This window comes from Myxocyprinus asiaticus, chromosome 8, assembly GCF_019703515.2.
Source record: "Myxocyprinus asiaticus isolate MX2 ecotype Aquarium Trade chromosome 8, UBuf_Myxa_2, whole genome shotgun sequence".
Taxonomy (NCBI): Eukaryota; Metazoa; Chordata; class Actinopteri; order Cypriniformes; family Catostomidae; genus Myxocyprinus; species Myxocyprinus asiaticus.
In genome coordinates, this window is record NC_059351.1 from 53,150,328 (window position 1) to 53,173,058 (window position 22,731).

The following is a 22,731-nucleotide window of genomic DNA, read 5'->3' on the forward strand; positions in this document are numbered from 1 at the left end:
AGAACTTTTGAACCGGAATGATAACATATAGTTTTTGCTCAGAACAAACCAAATAAAAAAAAACATTTCGTTTTTAGTCCCTGGATCATATCAAACCAGTTTCACACTTGTACTCTAATACTTATGTTAGGATGTAATCTAGTTTGTAAAGTTAAAGTGTATTGAGTTTCTTATATATTAAAATGATTCAAACGTAGACAGCCAATCAGAATGCATTAAATCAGCAGGGTCACGCCTCCTGTGGGTGATGTTTGGCCAGATTATTTGAGGCTGTATATGAATCATAAAGCTCTTTACTGCATAGTGTCTTTGGACTTTAATTTTAACCTGTGGTTTTGGTCTCTTATTCTGTTCCTGGTTTCTTCCCTGATTGTCTCCCACCTGTGTCTTGTTAGCCTTGTTCACTCCTCTATGTGTGTATATATATATATATATATCCCTCATGTGCTCTCTGACTTTGATGGATCTTATTTTAAAGGCTGTAATGTTTGAGCTGCTGTCCATGGTGCTGAACCCAGAGCTGTGTGTTAAAGTGACAGTTTTTCGTTTTAATGGTGCACATTTTCTGTTTTATTCAGATCATGGAATATCAATTAAGGAGATGAATCAGAGGTTTTAGATAAGAGAGAGTGAGATGACACTGCAAACCTTAGAGAACATTTTCAAAACTTTCTCCAAGGAGCAAGTTAACTATAATATGAAAACATATTTAAAGACAGAATAACTTATCAAAACATGCATAAATTAATAGAAGAGACAATGGCGTGTTGACTGTTTTATAAAGAATTTAAAATTCTTTCACACTGTATTACAGAAAGTCTTTTTCTGACAGGAGCAGAATTCTCTCCTAATGTACAGTCGTGAACTGTCTCAGAAGTTCAATCACTTCCGCTAGAGGTCGCTGTTTCTCTTTGATGTATATTGAGTGAATGGTGATGGTGGGAGGGGCCAGTAAATCTGATCATTACTTATAAAGAGCTGAATAAAGAGGAAGTAACTAAAGCAGACAGATGTAGAGACAGAGAGATACACACAGAGAACATTCAGCATAAAGAAGACAAACATCCTGTGAGGAGAATCAGAGCTGCTGTGAAGCTGAACTCAACTCACAATGAAGATCTTCATCATCTTCACATTCTACCTCATCTCAGGTCAATACACTTCTCTTGCACTACTGCACAAATCATGATGTACTCTACTTAAACTCTCTAAATCCATATACAGTAATGATGTATAGACAAATAATTATTTAATGATGTTTCTGATAACAGTATTAATCTGATCAGGTTCAGTGAGATGCTTTGATGTGACTGGATATTCTGGAGGAAGTGTTCTTGTTAATTCTGTGAAGCTTTGGTGCGATGACTGTTTTAAATACATGGGTAAATTTGACCCATGGACAGACATTATAAATTCTGAGAAACATGATCAATGGATTAACGAAGGAAGATTCACTCTGTATCGAGACACATATGGACGTCTCATTATCTTCATCAGAGAACTGAAACCACAGGATGCTGGAAGATACTGGATTAAAGTTCTTGACAAATGGTATATTAACATGACTTTGAATGTGAAAGAAGGTAAGTCTTATTCAAATCAAAGCTACTGACAATTTTAAAGCTGAAGTAAACAATGGAAATAATGTTCTTGAATGACAGATTCATGTTGTGGGGTGTCAAAGAGAGTGATGGTGAACAATGGAGAAACTGCCAACTTCAGCTGTGAATATTCACAGAATTATAAGAATAACTGGAAGACAAATCTTATAGAAGGAAAAACATCCATTGAGGAGATCTCCAGCATAAGGAAGAAGAAAGGAAGATTCAGTATTTCTGATGACAGAGATAAAAATCTCTTCAGTTTGAGAATTACTGCTGTGACACCAGATGATGGAGGAGTTTATTTATGTGGAGTTTGGATCAATAGAGACTCGTACAGTTACTCCATTATTACTACAACTGCTCATCTACACATTATGAGTGAGTACAACAAAAAATCTCCAACCATCATACGTTCCCACCACCTGTTACTGATTCATTCAGATGTGATGAGATCAGGGACGGGAATCATAAAGAATTCCGGTTCCAGTTCTGATTCCTTTTAACGGTTCCTTTAACTATACTTAATTTGAGGAAGATATATTTGATAATGAGAAATGCAATTTCTAATCCTGTTGCAAAATGACGAGAACATTTCATATGTCAACAGAGCAGATATAACTAATCAGAGATAACTTTACAAAAGTCACTGCAAACTTGAATGAATTTTCAAAGACTTTTAGAGGCATAAAAGCAATAAAATATTTGGTCCTACTGTAGCCATTTGTTAAAAAAAAATCCAACATATTTAATTAATTCATTTCTTTTCTTTACACATTTCTTCAGATTAGGGGAGGCTGGGGTCAGTGGTAAGATTTTTCACATTTTGGGATAAATCTCAGGAACCAAATATGCCACACCACCAAATATTTGGCACAAAAGAGGTACATTTTGTTAAGTACTTATAGCAATCAAATATGTCCAGCACATAGTGATATTTAAAGATATTCTGAAAGACAAGCAAGTAAAATCGACTCGACCACAGAGTCAGTTATAGTGTAAATAAGACTGTTTGAGAAAGATGCTATTTTTTTTACATGACCTAAAAGACTCTTATATTGCTCTTTTAATCCACTTTTCTATTTCAAACAACATTTTAAGTGCTGTCTGAAATGCAGCATTACAGACATCAACGGCTGATTATCAGGTGATGTCTGACAAACAGACACAGTCGTGAACAAGAGGTAAAAAAGACATTTAAGAACAAATAGGCTGTTTACACTGTCTGTGTGACTAAACTCAAGCACTTATGTTTACATTAAGACACTAGTGTTTATATTGTAGAGCCAGTCAAGATGATGACTTTCATTTAAAATGAATGTATACATTCTAATTACATTTAAACATTGTATTAAGTAAACCGTCTAATAATAAACCGTTTTTAAGGACTGTACGCACATGAGTTTGGTCTTACCCTCGTTCTAATGATAAACGAATCCGGATTACTTTAAATGAAGGAGCGCGTGACCGAAGATTGTAATTGACATAAGACACACCTAAACAATCTTTATATGAGGGCTTTCAGCACCAACACACCTGTACAGTTGGAAATGTGTAGTGAAAGATGCCGTCAAAGCAAAAGGCCAAAAAACATCACAGTACAGAATTACAATTTGGATTTTTTTTTTAAATGTACAACATACTGTAGACGTAAGATGAACTGAAGGCGTGCTTGGAGCACTGCTTGTGCAGGAGCATTTATCTTTGCCTGAACGTCCACAGGTTCAGACTGTGCATGAGGTCCATGAGGCAATGCTTGAAGTGCAAAGAAATCCGTGGCGGTTCTCCACATTTGCTGCTTCGCCTGATCGTTTCTTGAGCAGGGCGCCTTATAAAAGAGAGACTCGCTGCCGGTACTGACACAATTTGCACACGTCAAGCACAAAGGTGAAGAAACTCCCAGTCTCATTGCAGTGTTGTGCAGTACGCGGCATGCTAAAACCATCTGACAAACCTTTTCCAGAGCATTTTACCAGCTCAAGACAACCAAAGGCTTGTGCGCTCGATCACTGAGCATGCACAGGCAGAATCAGAACCCAGCTCGAGCTATACGCACGTCATTTTTGTTACTTTGAAAAATACCATATATTTCAATTATTTTGTGTTTGTTCCATGTTTATAAGGACACCGGAAATGTGTGATTTTGGCGTATGTGTGGTTTCAGTTGGTCCTATGTTTTTTCATACATTTTTAATACATTTTAGTGCAAACTCATTGATAAATCGTGATTTCTGTGTGAATGCGTTTGTAAACAGATTTCACATCACTTGTGCGCTCATGTGGTAGCGTCAAGTATAAACCAGACTTCTTCAGAGCCATTCGCTCGGGAATCAATCACACTACACTGGACTCGCTGTGTTTCACACTGTAGATTCAGTAGGGGGCAGCACTGCCGCTGAATTGTGCTGCAGGAAACGTTGTGAGAGAATTTTGTTTTATTTGATGAAGTTCCAAACATAAGTTTGAGTGGAGTTTGTTCATCTAGGCCTGCCAATCAAATCCCAAGGTCAAATTAGTGGCTGATTCCCTCCCACTGGTGATGATTCTTCAGGCATTCCTGCACCTCCCCATATACACTTTTATACTGTATATCATAATGCCTATACCAATTACTATTTCAAAATTGTCTTTCTATTTCTTGCTTTAGTCTGATAGTCCAGGGGGATAAGCATTTCAGAGCTCAAACCCAGTCCTGTGCATGAGCCTCTCCGCTACGGACAGCACACCAAATACGTTTACTTTCTGTGATCCAGGACTATACAAACCAGCAACATTATATTTTGTTACTGTCTGTGTTTCATCAAAGAACCTTAAAAACGGAATGTTAAACAGTTAACGGAACCATTAAGTCATGAAAATCATAAGATGCCAGTATTTATTTTATATTTTTAATAAATGGAACAAGTTCTGAGCAATGACTGCTATACCCAACCACAGAATATATGCATAACCTGATATTTGTGATTGACAGATAAAGTGGGTTCATATAGAGTGACCGGTTACTCAGGAGGTCAGATCATCATCAAGTGTGAACACCCTCAGTACAAAACCAACCCAAAATATATCTGTAAAGAATCAGTTGGATGTTCTGAGAGGAAGTATCCAGGAGTTGAGAATAAATGGATGGAAAATGGAGATGTTTCTTTATATGATGACACCAGAGGAGGAGTCTTGATGGTGTTCTTTAGAGATCTGAATGCTGGAGATGCTGGAACATACAGGTGTGGAGTCAATGTATCTCAATATACTGAGTGGTTTACTGAAGTAAAACTGGATGTGAAAAATGGTAGGACCATTTTTATGTACTATTATATTTTCCAGACAGATCCCAGACAAACAAATAAATAGGGTATAAGCACCATATTTTGTGTTCAAAGTGTCTGTTTATTTATTTTTTAGTGCCTCCAGTATTTGGTCATGAAGGAGAATCTGTTGAGATCATCTGTCCTTATGATCCGATCTATAAATCAAAGTCAAAGTATCTCTGTAAGGGGAAGTGCTCCACTAGAGATAGAAATCCTCTCATTGAGACTGTGACAGACCAGAATGAGACCAAGACTGACAGATTGACTCTGAATGATGACATCACAGCAAGTGTCTTTACTGTGACCATCACTGGACTGACAGCAGAGGATGCTGGGAAATACTGCTGTGCAATGACATTAGAAAGAGACGTGAATTATCTTTGCACTCATCTGATCATTATCAGGAAACAAGGTGAGGGACATGAACAACTCAATATGAATATTACATGTGCCCGAACTGTGTGGAGTGAAATTGTTGTTCTTTTCAGAGCTGATCTTGAATCAGATTGAAGGAGACGACATCTCAATCAAGTGCAAACATCATGATGAACATCAGAAATTCTTCTGTAAAGGACATAACAATGAATTTCTTAGCTAAAAACAAAACATATCAATAGCTAGTACGATTCAGAACACATCCTTTACAGGAGCTCAGTACTCTGTGTCAATGTGCGGCTTATAAGTATGAAATACATGTAGAATGCGTTTAGTATTTCAACATAAGCTGGGAAGGTTAAGGTTAGGTTTAAGGGTAGGGGTTGGTGTAGGGTGTCTGTGGGACTCTAAATAAACACAATAAACACACTGCAGTGATGCCCCTTTACTGAATGGTAATATTTTATAAGGGGTGAAAACAGCATCTAACACTGTTTGCCCTTAGAGCAAAGAGGATGCATCAAAAGTCTCTGGCTTCAATATTTATTTAATACTTATAAGTTACACATTCATGTAGTGTAATGAGAACCTATAAAGGACCTTACTAGCTATCAGTATCTTTTGTTTTTACCTAATATGTTTATTGTTAGGAAAAAAACAAATGTAAAGAGTCTATTAAGAAATCATTGAACAAAGGCATAATAAATACCTTATAATTCCAAACAAGTCAGTAACTAATCCCTTAAAAGTCCAATTATTAGTAATTAATTTCTGTCTAATTTCTGATCCCTAAAATAAAATGTTACCATTATTTCTGTAAATATTTTATCCATGTATCTCTGTGTTTTTCTGTATTTATCACTTTGTGTTTCCGTATTTCCAGATTTCTCCATGATCATATTTATGTGTTTATGTTTGAATCTGCTGCTGATTGGAGGAATAATTATGTTTGTTTGTAAATTAACACACAGCAAGAGACAAGGTGATGATCAAACACACACACACACACACACACACACACACGCATGCACTCACACATACACACGCTCACACACACACACACACACACGCTCACACACACACACACGCTCACACACACACACATACGTGCGTGCACACACACACACACACACACATACACACGCTCACACACACACACGCAAACCCACACACACGCTCACACACACACACGCAAACCCACACACACGCTCACACACACACACACACACACACACACAACACACACGCTCACACACACACACGCTCATACACACACACACACACACACACACGCTCACACATACGCACACACACACACACACACACACGCTCACACACACACACACACACACACACACACCACACACACACACACACACACACACACACACACACACACACACGCTCACACACACACGCTCACACACACACACACATATGTTGGTATTTGTGGTTTATGAGGACTCTCCTTAGACATTATGATTTTTATACTGTACGAACTATAGATTCTATCCCCTAACCCTAACCCTACCCTTAAACCTACCCCTCACAAAAAACTTTCTGCATTTTTACATTTTCAATAAAACATCATTTAGTATGATTTTTTAGCAATTAAAATTATGGGGACACTAGAAATGTCCTCATAAACCACATTTATAGCATAATACCCTTGTAATTACCAGTTTGTTACCTAAATAAAAGTCCTTGTAAACCACTTAAACCTGCCCACACACACACACACGCACTCTCACACACACACACACACACACGCACTCTCACACACACACACACACACACACACACACACACACACACAGACACACACACACACACATACACACGCTCACACACACACACACACACACACTCACACACACACACACACACACACACACACACACATGCTCACACACACACACAGACATACACACGCTCACACACACACATACGCTCACACACACACACACACACACACACACTCACGCTCACACACACACAAACACACACACACAAACACACACACACACACACACTCTCACACACACACACATGCTCACACACACACACACATACACACACACACGCTCACCCACACGCTCACACACACACACACACTTATAACACATTTATCTGTTGTTCTGTCTTAAACAGTTTACGTGGGTTTTATTGAGTAATTTTCAATCGTTCAATCCAGCAGTAAAATCTCACTCACTTCATGTTGAGTCTTCCAGCTCAGAGAGATGATCGTGAGCTTCACCAGTTATGAAGTTTCATGTTCATCTACTTTCTCTTACTGATCTCTTGATTTTGTTTTGTGTTATTTAGAAACCACTTCAACATCAGACAAGAGAAAGAAGAACACAGATAGAATGGTGAATTACAGTGTGAGTGTGTGTGAGCGTGTGTGAGATGTGTGTATATGCGCGTGCGTGTGTGTGCATGCGTGCGTGCGTGCGTGTGCACGTGTATGTGTGCGTGAGTGTGTGCGCATGCGTGTGTATGTTTGGGGGTGCGAAGTGTTTGTGGGTTTGTGTGTGTTTGGGGGTGCGAAGTGTGCATGCACAAGTGCTTATTAAAATATATTTATTTTTTATTTTCACCACGCATCATACTATACTATACTATAAAATACTATACTGTATTTATTTCAGTCATCCTGTGCAGACAGCAGACGTGATTCTCTCTCAGATCCTTCATCAACTCCTCTTTACTCTACTGTACAGTTTCCCTCAAACTCCTCTGATGGGCTCCTGTATGCTGCTGTCAGTTTCCACAAACATGAAGATTCTCTCACTGATGATACAGTCACATTCAGGAAAGATGAAATTTACTCTGATTATTCCACTGTCCGCACGAGACTTAACTAACTCCCTAATGACACATAACAGAGCTCAGACAGTTATAATGGCCAATTTCAAAACAATTAATTATGTTGTTGTTTGTTGAGATTGATTTGATTATCAGTTCTTTTATGACAAGCATATGTTTAAAGGTTGTTTGTTTTTGTGGCTGCAGTGCACAGAAATGTGTCAACATGAAATGCTCTTCTAACTGTGTTTATATATATATATATATATATATATATATATATATATATATATATATATATGCATTCTGTAGATCATAGCCACAAGCCTTTTGTGCATTTGTGTAACCAAGGAGCACTTAAGTCAGATGTGATAAACAGGATATGGTTACTATGGTGAAAATGAACTTAGAAGTTTCCACTCCAGAAAAACACAACATGTGGTGAAATATGTAGACCAGTGGTTTCCAACCCCCTTAAGGTTAGAGCCATAAAATGTGCGATACCAATAAGACAGCATGTCAGCATCCTCGTGTCACGAAAGGACGCAAAGGAGCAAAATCTCAACATTAAAAAAACTGTCCAAAGACCTTGACACCCTGCTAACTGTAGCAAAACTTCATGAAATGTCACTCTACCATCCGGAGCCTCTTTGAAAAACTGCATGAGAATAAAGTGCACCAAATATATTCTGCTTCTCAACACAGGTGCAATGTGCTGACTGTCACGTGGCCAAGTACATGTGAGTTTCTTTTTTTCTTCTAGAATCTAAAAAAAATTTATGGAATTTCTGCATCATATACACACACTAAAAGGCTGCATAAAACTCTTTACACAACATCCCTTTTTGACATGTTAAGGCTTTAATATGAGACCATCAAGCAGCTGCAGGCGGGCTCTGAATGTAAACCGCCAAACTATCGTTTCTATCGTGGGGTTGGGGTTGCTTTGAGTTGCTTATTTGTTTTCATTATTTTATTATTATTTTATCACATCATTCTGTTTTGAAAAAAAAAAAAAAAAAAAAATATATATATATATATATATATATATATATATATATATATATATATATATATATATATATATATATATATATACAGTGGTGTGAAAAAGTGTTTGCCCCCTTCCTGATTTCTTATTTTTTTGCATGTTTGTCACACTTAAATGTTTCAGATCATCAAACAAGTTTAAATATTAGTCAGAGATAACACAAGTAAACACAAAATGCAGTTTTTAAATGAAGGTTGTTATTATTAAGGGAAAACAAAACCCAAACCTACATGACCCTATGTGAAAAAGTGATTGCCCCCTAAACCTAATAACTGGTTGGGCCACCCTTAGCAGCAACAACTGCAATCAAGCATTTGTGATAACTTGCAATGAGTCTTTTACAGCACTGTGGAGGAATTTTGGCTCACTCATCTTTGCAGAATTGTTGTAATTCAGCCACATTGGTGGGTTTTCGAGCATGAACTGCCTTTTTAAGGTCATGCCACAGCATCTCAATAGGATTCAGGTCAGGACTTTGACTAGGCCACTCCAAAGTCTTCATTTTGTTTTTCTTCAGCCATTCAGAGGTGGACTTGCTGGTGTGTTTTGGATCATTGTCCTGCTGCAGAACCCAAGTTTGCTTCAGCTTGAGGTCACGAACAGATGGCCGGACATTCTCCTTCAGGATTTTTTGGTGGACAGCAGAATTCATGGTTCCATTTATCACAGCAAGTCTTCCAGGTCCTGAAGCAGCAAAACAGCCCCAGACCATCACACTACCACCACCATATTTTACTGTTGGTATGATGTTCTTTTTCTGAAATGCGGTGTTACTTTTACGCCAGATGTAATGGGACACACACCTTCCAAAAAGTTCAACTTTTGTCTCATCAGTCCACAGAGTATTTTCCCAAAAGTCTTGGGGATCATCAAGATGTTTTCTGGCAAAAATGAGACGAGCCTTAATGTTCTTTTTGCTCAGCAGTGGTTTTCGTCTTGGAACTCTGCCATGCAGGCCATTTTTGCCCAGTCTCTTTCTTATGGTGGAGTCATGAACACTGACCTTAACTGAGGCAAGTGAGGCCTGCAGTTCTTTGGATGTTGTTGTGGGGTCTTTTGTGAACTCTTGGATGAGTCGTCGCTGCGCTCTTGGGGTAATTTTGGTCGGCCGGCCACTCCTGGGAAGGTTCACCACTGTTCCATGTTTTCGCCATTTGTGGATAATGGCTCTCACTGTGGTTCTCTGGAGTCCCAAAGCTTTAGAAATGGCTTTATAACCTTTTCCAGACTGATAGATCTCAATTACTTTCTTTCTCATTTGTTCCTGAATTTCTTTGGATCTTGGCATGATGTCTAGCTTTTGAAGATCTTTTGGTCTACTTCACTTTGTCAGGCAGGTCCTATTTAAGTGATTTCTTGATTGAGAACAGGTGTGGCAGTAATCAGGCCTGGGTGTGGCTAGAGAAATTGAACTCAGGTGTGATAAACCACAGTTAAGTTATGTTTTAACAGGTGGGGCAAACACTTTTTTACACAGGGCCATGTAGGTTTGGATTTTGTTTTCCCTTAATAATAACAACATTCATTTAAAAACTGCATTTTGTGTTTACTTGTGTTATCTTTGACTAATATTTAAACTTGTTTGATGATCTGAAACATTTAAGTGTGTCAAACATGCAAAAAAAATAAGAAATCAGGAAGGGGGCAAACACTTTTTCACACTACTGTATATATATATATAAATGAAATTATGTGATTGAACAAAGCTGTGATTGAAAATCAGGGTTATTCCACCAAATATCGATCGCTGAACCCTTCGTAATTTAAAACATTAATATTGTGTTGTTTAAAAATGAAAATGAACTTGTTTTCTTTGCATTATTCGAGGTCTGAAAACACTTAATCTTTTTTGTTATTTTGACCAGTTGTAATTTTCTGCAAATAAATGCTCTAAATGACAATATTTTTATTTGGAATTTGGGAGAAATGTTGTCAGTAGTTTATAGAACAAAACAAAAATGTTCATTTTACTCAAACACATACCTATAAATAGTAAACCCAGAGAAACTGAACATTTGGAGTGGTATCTTAATTTTTCCAGATATACTTAAATACATATTTATTTTAGTCAGGTTGATGAAGGTTTGATGAAGTGTTTTTGTTCAGTGATTAATCTGATAATCAACAAGATTTATAGTAGATTATGATCACAGAATGGCTGGATGTCTGAGTTGTGTCCAGAGAATAGCATATGATTTATAGAAAATTGGGCACGTATTGGAGATAGACCTGAACTGCTAAAAACAGACGGACTCTGTCCCTCCAGGAAAGGCACCGCTCTCCTCTCTAGTAATTTGGCTCATAGTCTTAATACCAGACAGACTGGCTAATGCACCATCCGCTAGCTGCCTTGAGACATCACACATGTCATATAAACTGCAAAACAGAGACTGTATCTCCTAGATATCATAAAGAGACTGTGTCTGTTCCACTAACTAATAAACACAAAACCCTAAGTCTTTCGGGAAAAAAAATAATAAATAATTGATTGATGTCAAAATAGAACATTTTTTTTGAAGTGCTTAATGTGACATCATCCGATATAAGTAAAAATCTCAGTTTTTTGCTACTGTATACAGACCCCCAGGGCCCTATACAGACTTCCGTAAAGAATTTGCAGGTTTTCTGTCAAATCTAGGAGTTACTGTGGATAGAGATTTGATTGTTGGTGACTAAACATTCAAATAGATAATGAAAATGACATATTGGGAACAGGGCCCAATCATTGCCATAATCAATAAATAAATAAAGCAATTCTTGCGTAGAGCGATGACATCTCAGTTCATTACCATGTCTCTTGTATGCTGTGCTTAGAAGGTCACTCAATCAACAACATGTTATAAATCAGGTAGAACTATTCTTTCAACCACTAAAGATAGCTTCACTAATAATCTTTCAGATCTATCTCAAATATTCCAAAAAGTTCAGAAGAACTTGATGTAGTCTCAGAAAATGTGGATACAATCTTCTCTTGCACTCTAGATATTGTCACCTCCTTTGATTGAAGAAAAAGAGAAAAGCCCTGCACCATGGTAAAATGTTAATACTCGTGATTTTAAGCTCTGTAAAATGGAGCACATGTGGTAGAGTACAAATGTAAAGGTATTTCACAGTGTATGGAGGGATACTGTCACTAACTTGTGTTATGAAATAATCTCCTCTATTAGCTTTTGAGACAGCTTATTTTTAATTGTATTTTTTGCATAGAAATACATTTTTTGCTTACAACGCTAAACTTACATTTTAAAACTTAAATATGTGCCATTGCAGATTGATGACTTAATTTTGTTTTAAAACAATTACTTGTCTAGCCTTACATATTTAAGAAACAGCTACGTGCAGTAGGGGTTGAATAATTATGACATGGCTGTATTTTTAAAAAATCCTGCCATTTAGAAATATTAGGTTATATATTCACACTATGACTTTGAATGTGTCACTCAACTGATATAGATGTAAAGTTTAAAAATTCTGGGTCATCAGAAAAGCTTACCTTATCCTTATCCTTACAGTCCTGGGGGGGTTGAATAATTTTAATTGCAACTGTACATCATGACAATTCCTTGGATAGGCTTGAGAATTATATTGCCATTTTTGGACTGGCATTAGCATGGTTTAAGTACTAATATTTTACTGTTACCACTTTGTTTGTGTTTGTGTCAGATCAAGCACAAGTTAAGTGCCGCAGGGCTCAGTATTAGGTCCTGTCAGATCTAGTAAGGCATTTACTATCAGAACTAATGCATTTACTCAGTAATGGAGGTTTCTTCTTGTATTCTTGCAACTCCAGCAACACTTACCAGATGTAAAACGAAATATCAAAATATCGAAATATAAAAAAATATATAATAATAAAAAATAAAAAATAAAAAAAAGCTGATAAATATAACATTTGTCAAGGGGACCTTTAATCTTTAATAGAGCCTAATAATGGACAAAAACAGTTTCATGGGTATTAAGATTAAGATTATATATATATGTATACCTGTCTCACTACCAAAATAGTTAATGGTACTGTGTATTTTTTTATGAATCTGTCTTTTGTCATAAATTCATCAGAAATTATACTTACTTTTTTACTTTTTTGCATAATTCAAATTTAACTCAAATAATAATTTTCTGATTACTTTTCAACATACACTCTAAACATGCAGTTATTTGTTCAGATGTCTAATAAAATCTTCTGGCTCCACCTAGAGGCAAATATGAGATCATGTCTGTAAATGTCTTTTTTATTACAATTTTTGAAAGTCAAATACTGTCATACAATGCAGGATCGATGTTACAGTATGCAGCTTCTGTTAACATCACCTGAATTTAAGTCTGATTTACACTTTATATAATAAATTAAGGAATGAATCAACATGAAAGAGCTGCTTTAAGGAAAAAGTTACAGTTGAATGATGGTTAAATGACCCCAGCGTTCCTCCAGTTTCCCCTATTTTGGTCTGATTGAACGGAAGTAGATAACCTGCTTCAAAATGTTTACTCATTGTTCATCTGGTGCTGTTAAACTTTCCTCAACAGCTTTTTCTGAAGTTTGATTGTCAACTGCTGTCCATGGTGCTGAATCTACAGCTGTGTGTTAAAGTGACAGGACAATATTTCTCAATCTGCTCCCACAGCTTCAGTGCATATTTAACATGATATAATTCAGATCATTGAGTCTCTAATAATGAACTGATGAATCAGGTGTGTTAGATAAGAGAGAGTGCAGTGCTGTGGGATTCCAGCAAAAATCCTGAGAAAAACAATTTTCATGATAAACTGTGAAGATTTCTTAATTATTATTATTTTGTATTCATAAAAAATATTATATTTTATTATTTATTTATTGTTTCAAAATGTTAATTTTAGAATGTGTATTGCATTTATTGCACTTATAAATATGAACAAGTGCAATACATTGTCTTTATTGTGTCCGATGCATTTCTGAGTCAAATATTTTGGCAGGAGGATGTAAGCATGATTTTCTCATTAAAACAGCTTCTGTTGAACTTGCTTTAGTCCTCCAACCACAAGTCACCCAATCAGAATGCATTATTGTAAACAGGTCAGGGTCCTGCTCTAATCAGTGATGACTGGCCAGGACATTATTTGAGGCTGCGCGAAGCATGTGAGTCTTGTTGTTTTATAAATCGCAAGGACGTACACAGGGGGACGTACACAAGGGTTTGGCTACAATGGCCCGAGCCACTTCCTCTTTGCCCTCCTGGGTTGAGTTGCCTCTGTGGAGAAAGTAATTTTATTTTCATATATTCATTTTGCAGATGCTTTTTATCCAAAACGTTAAAGTGATTTTTATATGATGAATAGTACACTATTGTCTGTGTGATTTTTTTATTATTATTTAAAATGCAGCTCAAAGTCATCTTAAAATGAAACATACAGATTATTTAAGGGGTCATGAAACAGTCAGCCAGTTGTTATCTCAAAATAAACTCTGACAGGGTGATAAGGACAACCAATGTTAGGCTTATTACATGGCTACTAATGAAAAAGATAAATATATAGAGATCAGATATTGATTTACATTAAAATTATGAAATTATGTGAAAAGAAAGAAATCTCTGAACAGCTGAATTCCACCTCCGGTTTGAGTTGGAGTTCTGTTGATGTTTATTCTGTAAAAATGACCATCTGACTTCTCATAATCCATCTTATTTTAAGGCTACCTACCATATAAACAAATAAATGGACATGCAACATTGATTGTTGAAATTATTTTATTAGCTTACTTGTAGAGATCGCTCAGTGATCCGAGAAGCAGGAAATATGATTCACAATACCTGATGGATGGTCTGAGATTTGTATGTGCGGTTGTTACAGAGAGAGATATCAGACAGTTAGATTGTGCCACTGACCAATCAGAATCCAGAGATTATTCCAGAGAGCCGTGTAAGAAGTAAAGAGAGAGTAATAAAACAGTATCTCTGTCGGTTTCTACCAGTAAAGGCTTTTACCCAAATTTCACATTCAACAGGCACGCATACTAGAGAAAGACTATTGAAGGAAATACACTTGTGTGTGATTTGTGCATAGTTTACAAGGATGTAAAAACATTTTTAATGATGTAAAACGTATCAAATATGCATAAATGACTGTCTTTTACAGACACTTGAGTACTGTACAGAGCTGTCTTACATGTTCAATCACAACAGCTAGAGGTCGCTGTTTCTCTGTGATGAATATTGAGTGAATGGTGATGGTGGGAGGAAATCTGATCATTACTTATAAAGAGCTGAATAAAGAGGAAGTAACTAAAGCAGACAGATGTAGAGACAGAGAGATACACACAGAGAACATTCAGCATAAAGAAGACAGACATCCTGTGAGGAGAATCAGAGCTGCTGTGAAGCTGAACTCAACTCACAATGAAGATCTTCATCATCTTCACATTCTACCTCATCTCAGGTCAATACACTTCTCTTGCACTACTGCACAAATCATGATGTATTTTATTTGTCAATCTGATCAGATTGTATGATTCAGTATAAAGTAATAACCAATATTTTAATTGTTTCTGTGTTTTCTTGAAATAAAAATGGAACCACTTGGTCCTGCATATGCCATAATCAGTGCTGGGTACATTACAGTCTTTGTACTTTGTACTTTGGTATTGTAATCCGTTACTGATTATAAATTACATGATTAAACATTTTAATCAGTTACGTTTTCTCTAAGAATAAAATGTTTAACTTTCTTGTTACTCTTGGATTACCTCTGACCTAACTTTTTTATATTTTGTCACATGCATTTGATCAGGTTTATCTTGTACCATTTTGACATAATGTTTCTTAAATGCATTAAATAAAACTTAATTATGAGAATTATGAGAATTGATATTATATTTTTGTGTTTTACTTGCTATTTGTCTATTCATGAGTGAAATAACAAAAATATTTAAAGGGTCATGAAACACAAAAACACATTTTAACTGAAAAGAATAATTCACATCATCAACACATACCTATTTAGAAAATGAATAACTAGTAAGTTTCTAGAATTATGGACAGGTTATCCAGGGAAATCGGTTCAGTATTTCTGTGTGAATTAGATTGTGAATCTGAAATGACGAGTATTTGGGCACTTTGATGCGTTTAATGGACAAAACCTTTCCAAAGACATAGAGACACGGTTCTATGACACACAGAGTAATAATTCAAATAATAATTCAAATGTGTTCATCAGGAGCTGGTTAGATATGCAATGTAAAGTTGAGAAAGTGTGCAAACAAACGTCCAAATGCTTTTTTTATATTTGACGTGGAATCGTTTGCAGTGGACAGGATATTAAGTTTTGGAAGGCAGAGTTCACATTGCACAATAATGTTTATGCCCTGTGTCTCCTTAAAACTGAAATGATTTGTATAAAGCCAGTGGTAAAACGCTGAGTGAGAATTGTAGACACCTGGCTAGCGTCTAGTATCAGGTCTGTGTGTGCAATTCCACAAAACTCTCCATCCTCTCCCCTCTCTTCCAAAAACACTAGAATGCATATCATGGTAGACTGATTTAGAAATGAAAAAATGAAAAGATTAAAAATAAAATAGTAGAGGATCAATAAATTGAACAATTTACCGTTGTTGCTTTATTAATCATTATTGATACTTAATCAGTAAATTAATTAATCATGTAATTCAAACAAAAGTAACTGTAATCTGATTACAAGTATTTTAAAATGTAATGTGATCTGATCACAACTACTTGATTTTTGTAATTTGATTGCGTAATCCAGATTATATATAGGCAAAAAAATTTTTTAATAACGATACAAACTTTGATGAACTTGTTTTCAGCTTGTTCATTTGCTACCATGATCTAATAAATGAAGTTAATAAATGTAAGTTTGGGAGGACCACGGCCATCTGATCTTCCAATGAATTACCAGTATATAAAAGCAACCTCTTACCTCATCATAATGTCAGCTCTACCAGCACCGACCTTTCCGCAACGGCACCATGTCCGACATACTGGAAATCCAGTTCTTTCCTTCGTATGATGAACTCTCGAGTCATCCAGAGACACCTATGCATCCACTGTAAACCAGACCGGTTTCCCCCTCCTTCATTCTAGGATCACCTTCACCAGATGAATGTCCAGGATGACTAAGTCCTCGCACACCATCCCAGCATAACAAACACTGCTCAAGAGGTCCACGCTCCCCACCTCCTTCGTGATCTCCTCAACATACAAGCATTCCGCACGTGCCCACATTACAAACACCATCAACATCACAATCATCTCTTTCTCCAACCGAAAGCCTTGCAATTTCTCCCATGGCAAATTGCTCCATTAACGATCTTTGTCAAGCCCTCTATAAATCCGGCATCCATTTCTCACAAAGAACCAATAAAGCACAACTATAAAAGCTTTATTCACACCATAAACAAACGAAATGAAGAAATATCTGCAAGGCTTCCAAGCAAACCAAGCATCTCTCTCCATCTTCTTAAGCCCACAATCCACCTCTTCATCAGCCAGTAGGACTCGAGGTAGTTGCCAGCACTTCCTCATCCGCCTGTCTAAACGGCCGGCAGACTACAGCGGCCACACGCTATCCCCCCGCTTCGTCACTAAAAATCCCCCCTCCCTCTTCTCAAAAGGCACTGGCCACATCGGTTTCAGCCCTCTCTCCTGTTCCTCTGTTCTATCCTGTTCCTCCAATCATGGACCCTCCCATCTGGATGCAATGTGGGCTCTCCCGTTCGAATCGCAGCATGGGCCCTCCATTCCAAATACAATGCAAACTCAACGTTTTTTATAACTCGTGGGTTCCCCATTTCGGATCGCAGTGTGAGCTCCCCATTGGGAATGCAGAGTGAGCACTCCCTTTCTGAAACGCTGAGTGATCCTTTTGTGATTAAATCATTGGGATCTCCCATTCGGATTGCAGTGTGTACTCTCCCCATCCGAGCAACTCATGACAACCAAACCAGTTTTACCATTCATGCAAAGATTATAGGGGCACGCAAACTAGTGAAATTAAGTTAATAAACGTAAGTTTGGGAGGAGCAGGCTCATCTAATCTTCCAATTAATTACCAGTATATAAAAGCAACCTCTTATCTTGTCATAGGGTCAGCTCTCCCAGCAACTCACCTCCCCTACTCCTCCTTTTACATCGGCTCCATCCTCACTAGTCTGGGGTGGTGTAACAGTTAAAGGATGGGCAAGGAGGAGGCGGGAACCAGCTGAACAGTCAACATAAAGTTTAATGTAAAACTCAACTTAAACAAACATAAACAAACAGCAGACACACACAACGCGGAGAGATGAGGGGAGGCATGGGGAGAGGGAAAGGGCAAGCAAGAGACACAGAGAGAGAGAGAGAGAGAAAGAGAGAGAGAGGAGAGAGAGAGAGAAGAAATTGCTCGCCGGCTCCCGGATGCGCTGTCGCCCAATCCTCAACCGCTCCTCCGCCCTCTGGCAGATGCCAGCTCGCCCCTCCCCCAGCGGACGGCAGTGAGTCCTCCGGCCCCTGGTGGATGGAACCACTCCTCCCCTTCTTCAGTGGACGGCAGCATTTGCTCCAGCTCTTGGCGGTTGGCAGCGACCCCTCCATCCCCAGGCAGACAGCTGCGGCGGCTCCCCTGGTGGATGGCAGCGGTGAAGACTGCGCAACAGCGCATCCCTCCTCCATCCCGGGTTTCAGCACCACTGTAACAGGTAAAGGACAGGCAAGGAGTAAAACCAACATAAACAAACACACACACATGCCGCTCGGCCGCATGCGTCTCTCTCTCTCTCTCTCGAACTGGTGCCTCCGGCTCCCCTTTATCTCGCTCTCCCACTGATCAGCTGATTCAGCGCCAGCCATGCACCATCAAGGCTGGGCCATGCCCTCCTCCTTGTCACAGGGTGTTATAAATTTGCTTGAGTTTCGAGTCACCTCCTCGAGCTCCTCCATTGCGGACAGCAAGCCAAACCAGTTTTACCATTCACGCAAAGATTATAGGGGCATGTGAACTCATGAAATAGGGTTTAATCCATGAATTACACTACTTAATTAAATATTTGTTTAAAAAAAATAATTTCAGAAATTAAGACATTCTCCTTGCACGTGCACGCAGCAATCGGCCGCAGCAACTCGCACAATGTGGCCGTAGCCACAGATCTAGAGTCAGCTTTTCCCTCTTCTCTGGTAATTAAGGTTTGGACTTGCGGTGGGAAACTGATCCTAGATCATAATTTATGAGCAGCATCATTCCTGAGCAATAATCAGAATTCTCTATCGATATTCACTCACATACACATCAAGCCTGTGGATAGTGGGAGGCTAAGCTTTCCCCAGACTTACGCATGCTCAACCTATGACTGCAAAGTTATGCTACTCATTAATGGAGTTTCTGTTAATAGTATGAATCTGATTGACAGGTTCAGTGAGATGCTTTGATGTTACTGGATATTCTGGAGGAAGTGTTCTTGTTAATTCCTGGAAGCTTTGGTGCAATTACTGTTTTAATTACATGGCGAAACATGACCCATGGACAAACATAATAAATGATATGAAACATAATCAATGGTCTAAAGAAGGAAGATTCACTCTGTACCGTGACAAATATGGAAACCTCATGATCTTCATCAAAGAACTGAACACAACAGATGCCGGAAGATACCGGATTGGAGTTCATGGCCGATGGTTTATCGAAATGACTTTGAATGTGAAACAAGGTAAGACATTTTATGAAGTGTTTAATGGAGTTATTGACCTTTTGAAAGCATCTAAATACTGGATGTAATTATTTTGTATGTATAAAATATATACTGTATATATGACAGATTCATGTTGTGGGGTGTCAAAGAGAGTGATGGTGAATAGTGGAGAAACTGCCAACTTCAGCTGTGAATATTCACAAGACTACAAGAATGATGAAAAGATAATTTATAAAGAAGGAAGGAACTCCACTGAGATGATCTCCAGCACATGGGTTAAGAAAGAAAAATTCAGTATTTCTGATGACAGATATAAGAATCTCTTCAGTGTGACATCAGCTGCTGTGACACCAGATGATGGAGGAGTTTATTTATGTGGAGTTCAGGTCTACAGACACTCATACAGTTACTCCGTTATTACTACAACTGCTCATCTACACATTATGAGTGAGTAGAACAAATTCTCAATAAAAGTTCACAGAACCTGTGTTTGCAGCAGATTTTATGACGCATAATGTGACATTTATCATTGTCAGATAAAGTGGGTTCATATAGGGTGACCGGTTACTCAGGAGGTCAGATCATCATCAAGTGTGAACACCCTCAGTACAAAACCAACCCAAAATATATCTGTAAAGAATCAGATGGATGTTCTGAGAGGAAGTATCCAGGAGTTGAGAATAAATGGATGGAAGATGGAGATGTTTCTTTATATGATGACACCAGAGGAGGAGTCTTGATGGTGTTCTTTAGAGATCTGAATGCTGGAGATGCTGGAACATACAGGTGTGGAGTCAATGTATCTCAGTATATGGAGTCGTTTACTGAAGTAACACTGGATGTTAAAGAGGGTGAGGAATTTTAAATACTTATTAATCATGCATATTTGAAATGTTAAATCTAATTTTAGGCATTGTATGATTGATACAGTTAATTCGGAAAGAATTCAGACCACTTCACAATTTGTTATGGTGTAGCCTTATGCTAAAATCATTTTAAATAATTTCCCCCTCATCAATCTACACTCATGCCCCATACTGACAGTGGAAACATGATTTTCAACATTTCTGCAAATGTGTTCAAATATATATATATATATATACTGCATTGACATAAGTCTTCAGATACCTTGATATGACACTTGAAGTTTAGCTCAGGTGCATCCCATTTTTCTTTGAGATCTTTCTACTCCTTGACTGGAGTCTACTTGTTCTAAAATTGGATTGACAATGCATATAAGAACAAAAGCCAAGCCATGAGGTTGAAGGAACTGCCTGCAGCACTCATGATTGTTTTGAAGCAAAGATCTGGAGAAGGCTACAAAAAGTTCTCAAGAGCATAGAGGCCTTTGAGAAGTTTGGAATAACTAGGACTCTGTGTCTCTGTGAAGGTGTTACTGTTGCCTGGACCATGAAACTCCGCCCCCACTGACAAATGAATTATAATAAAACAGGCTGTTTTCTCGTTTTTGCATATTTCTTTTTAAATGAAAATCCACAAATTCAAAGCATAATTTTGTTTTTCCATTTAAAAAAAGCAAAACAAAACAAAAAAACAAATGAACTTACAATGATCATAAAGACGGTTCAGGGTCTCTGCTTAGTTTGATTGTGAAGACTGTGAGCTGTACAGGAAACCCACAGTGTGCCCACATGAGACTGAACAAACAGAAACATGCACAGAAAGTCTTGTGGTCGGTGGACATATAGCATGAAGTGCCAAATAAGGAATAAGAATATAAACAGACCATTAAAAAACAACAAACATCTCTTTGAAAATGCTGCAGCTCAGATATCTTTCAGGACGTATGGTACAATAATGTTAATTTAATGTTTGACCATAATATTGTATGACTAGTATTTTATTCTGTGATCACGCTGTTTTCTTTTGCAGATTTCTCCATGAATATCATCATTTATGTTTGTGTTCTACTGCTGATTAAAACATTAACACTGATGTTTAATGTTGGACAAATCAAGAGACAAAGATGATGCCCTTCTTCACACACCCACTTCCTTTTCTCTAGACACTGTGTCTTTCATCTTCATTATCTAACTTCAATCTGACGTCTCTTAGTGAAACCAGCCCACCTGCCATACAAGAATCAAAATCAGTGTCACTGTCGGAGGTGTGGCCTTGTGTCAGCTTGGCTACACTGAAGTAGTATGTGATACACTAAAGTTCTTTTACACTTACCCCCAAACCCTTCTTATATACACCATCCTACACCACACAGAAGAGTAACAGCATGAAATGCTTCTACTTGTGGTTTTCTTCTGCTCTTATGTGAAGGTTACAGTAAACTAACAAGCCCTTCATGCATTTTTGCAACCAAGAACTACTTCAATCAGGTGTGATAAACAGGAAATGGTTTACTTTAAGAATGGAAATAAAAGTTTGCACTCCAAAGACAATGTGGCGGATGTAGTAAACTACATGAAAAAATACAAATATAATATTGGAGTCGCTGAATTATTTTCATTATTTAAAATTTAAATATCGTTTTAATATAATGGTTTTTGTTTTGTACAAGATTTTCTTTCATCTTCAATGTAATCTTATAATCATTCATTGTAAGTTATTTGTTTTGAATTGTAGTTGTTGAATTAGCATTTTTATTTGACAGTAAATACACTCTGAAGTCCACTGAATATTGTTTTTGTAATTTGTATGTAAATTCTGATGGCAGAAGTGACTGTATCACGACTGAAAACATTTGAGATTCTCCCACTGCATTCAGATCAGTTTAAAATAATCATGTTAATTACCGGATCAGATTTCACAAATCACGTGCTTCGCAACTTTGTTTGTCAAAACGTTCAAAGATTCACTACATGTGTTGCATTGTGATAAGCTTGTATACAATCGTGGAAGTACCAGTTGTTGTCTAGTGGTAGGAAATTGCTCATCAGCATTTCTGCATTACAATTAACAGCA

General features: G+C 37.5%; 3 protein-coding genes across 4 annotated transcripts in view; all 3 read left to right on the forward strand.

Annotated features, from left to right (window-relative positions):
- Positions 1-22,731, forward strand: part of LOC127444813 (polymeric immunoglobulin receptor-like) — a 41,345-nt gene that overhangs the window by 11,174 nt on the left and 7,440 nt on the right. The gene's annotated exons all lie outside the window — the stretch shown is intronic.
- LOC127444992 (uncharacterized) lies at positions 1,056-22,257 on the forward strand. Of its 2 annotated transcripts, none has more exons than XM_051704689.1 (5): positions 1,056-1,151; positions 19,516-19,812; positions 19,921-20,241; positions 20,331-20,645; positions 21,688-22,257. In XM_051704689.1, the coding sequence occupies exons 1-5, from the start codon at positions 1,112-1,114 to the stop codon at positions 21,783-21,785; spliced, it is 1,071 nt and encodes a 356-aa protein (XP_051560649.1). In that variant the 5' UTR covers positions 1,056-1,111; the 3' UTR covers positions 21,786-22,257. The 2 variants fall into 2 exon arrangements, with proteins under 2 accessions (XP_051560649.1, XP_051560648.1); XM_051704688.1 differs by lacking the exon at positions 1,056-1,151 and adding an exon at positions 15,423-15,554.
- LOC127444993 (protein CD300H-like) lies at positions 4,700-8,185 on the forward strand. The gene is made up of 4 exons (XM_051704690.1): positions 4,700-4,887; positions 5,001-5,318; positions 7,607-7,653; positions 7,933-8,185. The coding sequence occupies exons 1-4, from the start codon at positions 4,725-4,727 to the stop codon at positions 8,146-8,148; spliced, it is 744 nt and encodes a 247-aa protein (XP_051560650.1). The 5' UTR covers positions 4,700-4,724; the 3' UTR covers positions 8,149-8,185.

Excerpts from the sequence above, each read along its gene's own strand:
- LOC127444993 (XM_051704690.1), top strand. The coding sequence starts at position 4,725 with ATGGAAAATGGAGATGTTTCTTTATATGATGACACCAGAGGAGGAGTC. Across the intron at positions 4,888-5,000 it reads AAAACTGGATGTGAAAAATG|TGCCTCCAGTATTTGGTCAT; the intron begins GTAGGACCATTT and ends TTTATTTTTTAG. Across the intron at positions 5,319-7,606 it reads GATCATTATCAGGAAACAAG|AAACCACTTCAACATCAGAC; the intron begins GTGAGGGACATG and ends TGTGTTATTTAG.
- LOC127444992 (XM_051704689.1), top strand. The coding sequence starts at position 1,112 with ATGAAGATCTTCATCATCTTCACATTCTACCTCATCTCAG. Across the intron at positions 1,152-19,515 it reads CACATTCTACCTCATCTCAG|GTTCAGTGAGATGCTTTGAT; the intron begins GTCAATACACTT and ends TCTGATTGACAG. Across the intron at positions 20,646-21,687 it reads AACACTGGATGTTAAAGAGG|ATTTCTCCATGAATATCATC; the intron begins GTGAGGAATTTT and ends TTTCTTTTGCAG.